This window comes from Dendronephthya gigantea, unplaced genomic scaffold (genome assembly GCF_004324835.1).
Source record: "Dendronephthya gigantea isolate DGI-Jeju-01 unplaced genomic scaffold, DenGig_1.0 000075F, whole genome shotgun sequence".
Taxonomy (NCBI): Eukaryota; Metazoa; Cnidaria; class Anthozoa; order Malacalcyonacea; family Nephtheidae; genus Dendronephthya; species Dendronephthya gigantea.
In genome coordinates, this window is record NW_021163085.1 from 902,459 (window position 1) to 904,614 (window position 2,156).

General features: G+C 39.5%; 1 protein-coding gene across 1 annotated transcript; it reads left to right on the top strand.

Annotated features, from left to right (window-relative positions):
- The first annotated feature begins 409 nt into the window (after positions 1-409).
- LOC114531856 lies at positions 410-1,780 on the top strand. Its single transcript, XM_028553461.1, has one exon. It carries the CDS (start codon positions 410-412, stop codon positions 1,778-1,780), a length of 1,371 nt encoding a protein of 456 aa, XP_028409262.1.
- The last annotated feature ends 376 nt before the right edge of the window (positions 1,781-2,156 follow it).

The following is a 2,156-nucleotide window of genomic DNA, read 5'->3' on the forward strand; positions in this document are numbered from 1 at the left end:
TTCAACTGCCACGCACAGGTTGCTCTTAATAATTGCCGGCGTTGAACAGAACCCCGGTCCAAACGTAAAAAACAAACCGAAGGGAACTCAACGGAAAGCTCCCCAATGCTCTGTTTGTGAAAAACCCATCGCAAAGAATCACAAACGTTTTGTCTGTGAAGTATGCCATGATTTCACTCATGCTCGCTTTTCAAACATTACTATCAATTCAAAACTGTTTAGCAGTTCCGCTCCAACGACTTGGACTTGTCAAAAATGTCTATTTACGGTATTACCCTTTTGGAACGCAAACATATCTGAAACTTCAGTCCTTGACAGTGATTTGTCTGTTACGCAAGATGAACATTCATTAGTATTGCAAGCCAAATCTGATCAACTACGTATAATGCACTTAAACACACAAAGCATGATGTCTACATTTGATGAATTTATTCTCACAATCAATCAATTCCCCTTTGACATTATCACACTTAGCGAAACATGGTTAAAGGACAATCCGTATCTACTGGATTATGTTTCTATCCCAGGTTATGTAAATGTCTTCCGAAATAGAGATCGTATACGCGGCGGAGGTGTTGGTATATACCTTAGAGACCATATTAACTTTAAGCGGCGACAAGACATTGAGAAACTACAACCTGAAATGGAACATATCTGGCTTGAGATCCCTGGGCGCAATAAGAATAGTAAACTATTACTAGGAGTGGTGTATCGTTCGGAAAAAATCTTATCTAGGCAAATTTGGCTGGACGGTTTTAAAAGTATATTATCCTATCTGGCAGCCCAATGGGATGGGTTACTTTTGATTACGGGAGACACAAATGTAGATTTGTTAAACTCTAGTTCACCATTGACTAAACAATATTTAGAAATCCTCGACATGCATAATCTTCAGCAGATGGTCACTAAGCCTACACGTATCACAGTTACATCGCGAACACTTATCGATCACTTTATCACGAATGATGCACATAAAATCACACATACTGATGTCATCCACTGTCCACTAGTTAGCGATCACAGCGCACCGTATGTATGTGTAAATGCACGAGTCACGCGATTTTTACCGCGATATAAATACCTTAGAGACGAGCGGAATTACACCGAAGCTGCATTTGTGGAAGACTTTAAAAATATACCCATGAGTATCGTGTATAGTGTTGATGACCCTGATGGAAAACTTGAACTTTTTAATACAATGTTTTCTAACTGCCTAGAGAGACATGTTCCAATGAAACGTGCTAAAATTACCCGCCCGCCCGCCCCATGGCTTAAGGACGAAAATATAAAGGACCTTCAAGTGCAACGGAATAAACTCCAACTTGAAACTCGTAATACCAACGACCCCACACTTAGGGCAACTTACCGTCAGCTGAGGAACATGGTTAAATCTAAAATTAAGAAAGCTAAAAGAAATTTTATGCAACGAGCTTTATCTAAGCGAAACTCAAAGGCAGTATGGCAAGTCATCCATCGCGTCTTGAAGCCAAACCCAAAACCAATAAGACAAGATCCAGATAGTCTCAATGCATACTTTAGTAACATTGCCGAACGTACCGTCAATACTACTAGCAAAACCATTGAGGAGCTACATGCAATCATAAACTCGTTTCAAGTGTGTGGGAATAACTTATGTACTTTACGTCCAGTTACTTATCACGAAGTCTTTGTGAAATTAAATCTCTTCGATCTGACTGCTCAACCGGACATGATCAAATCCCTGCAAAATTTATCAATTAGTTGCAGAAGAAATTACATCTCCCCTGACCCATATTATTAACTGCTGCATTGAAAAAGAATACTTCCCCTTGGCGTGGAAGCTAGCCCGTATCTCGCCAATCCCTAAAAACAACAATCCTACAACAAACAGCGACCTGCGTGGAATCTCTATTCTACCCGTTTTATCCAAAATTTACGAAAAACTGGTATTAAGACAAATGGTGAATTTATCGACTCGCAACATCTATTACCCTCACACATATCTGGCTTTCGTAAAGGACACTCGACCACGACAGCACTAATCAGCATTAGAGACGATATTATTAAAGCGATGAACAGAGGAGAAGTTACGATCATGGTCTTTGCCGATTTTAGTAAAGCATTCGATACCGTTCATTTTGATATTATATTAAAGAAATTACACTCGATGGGTTTTT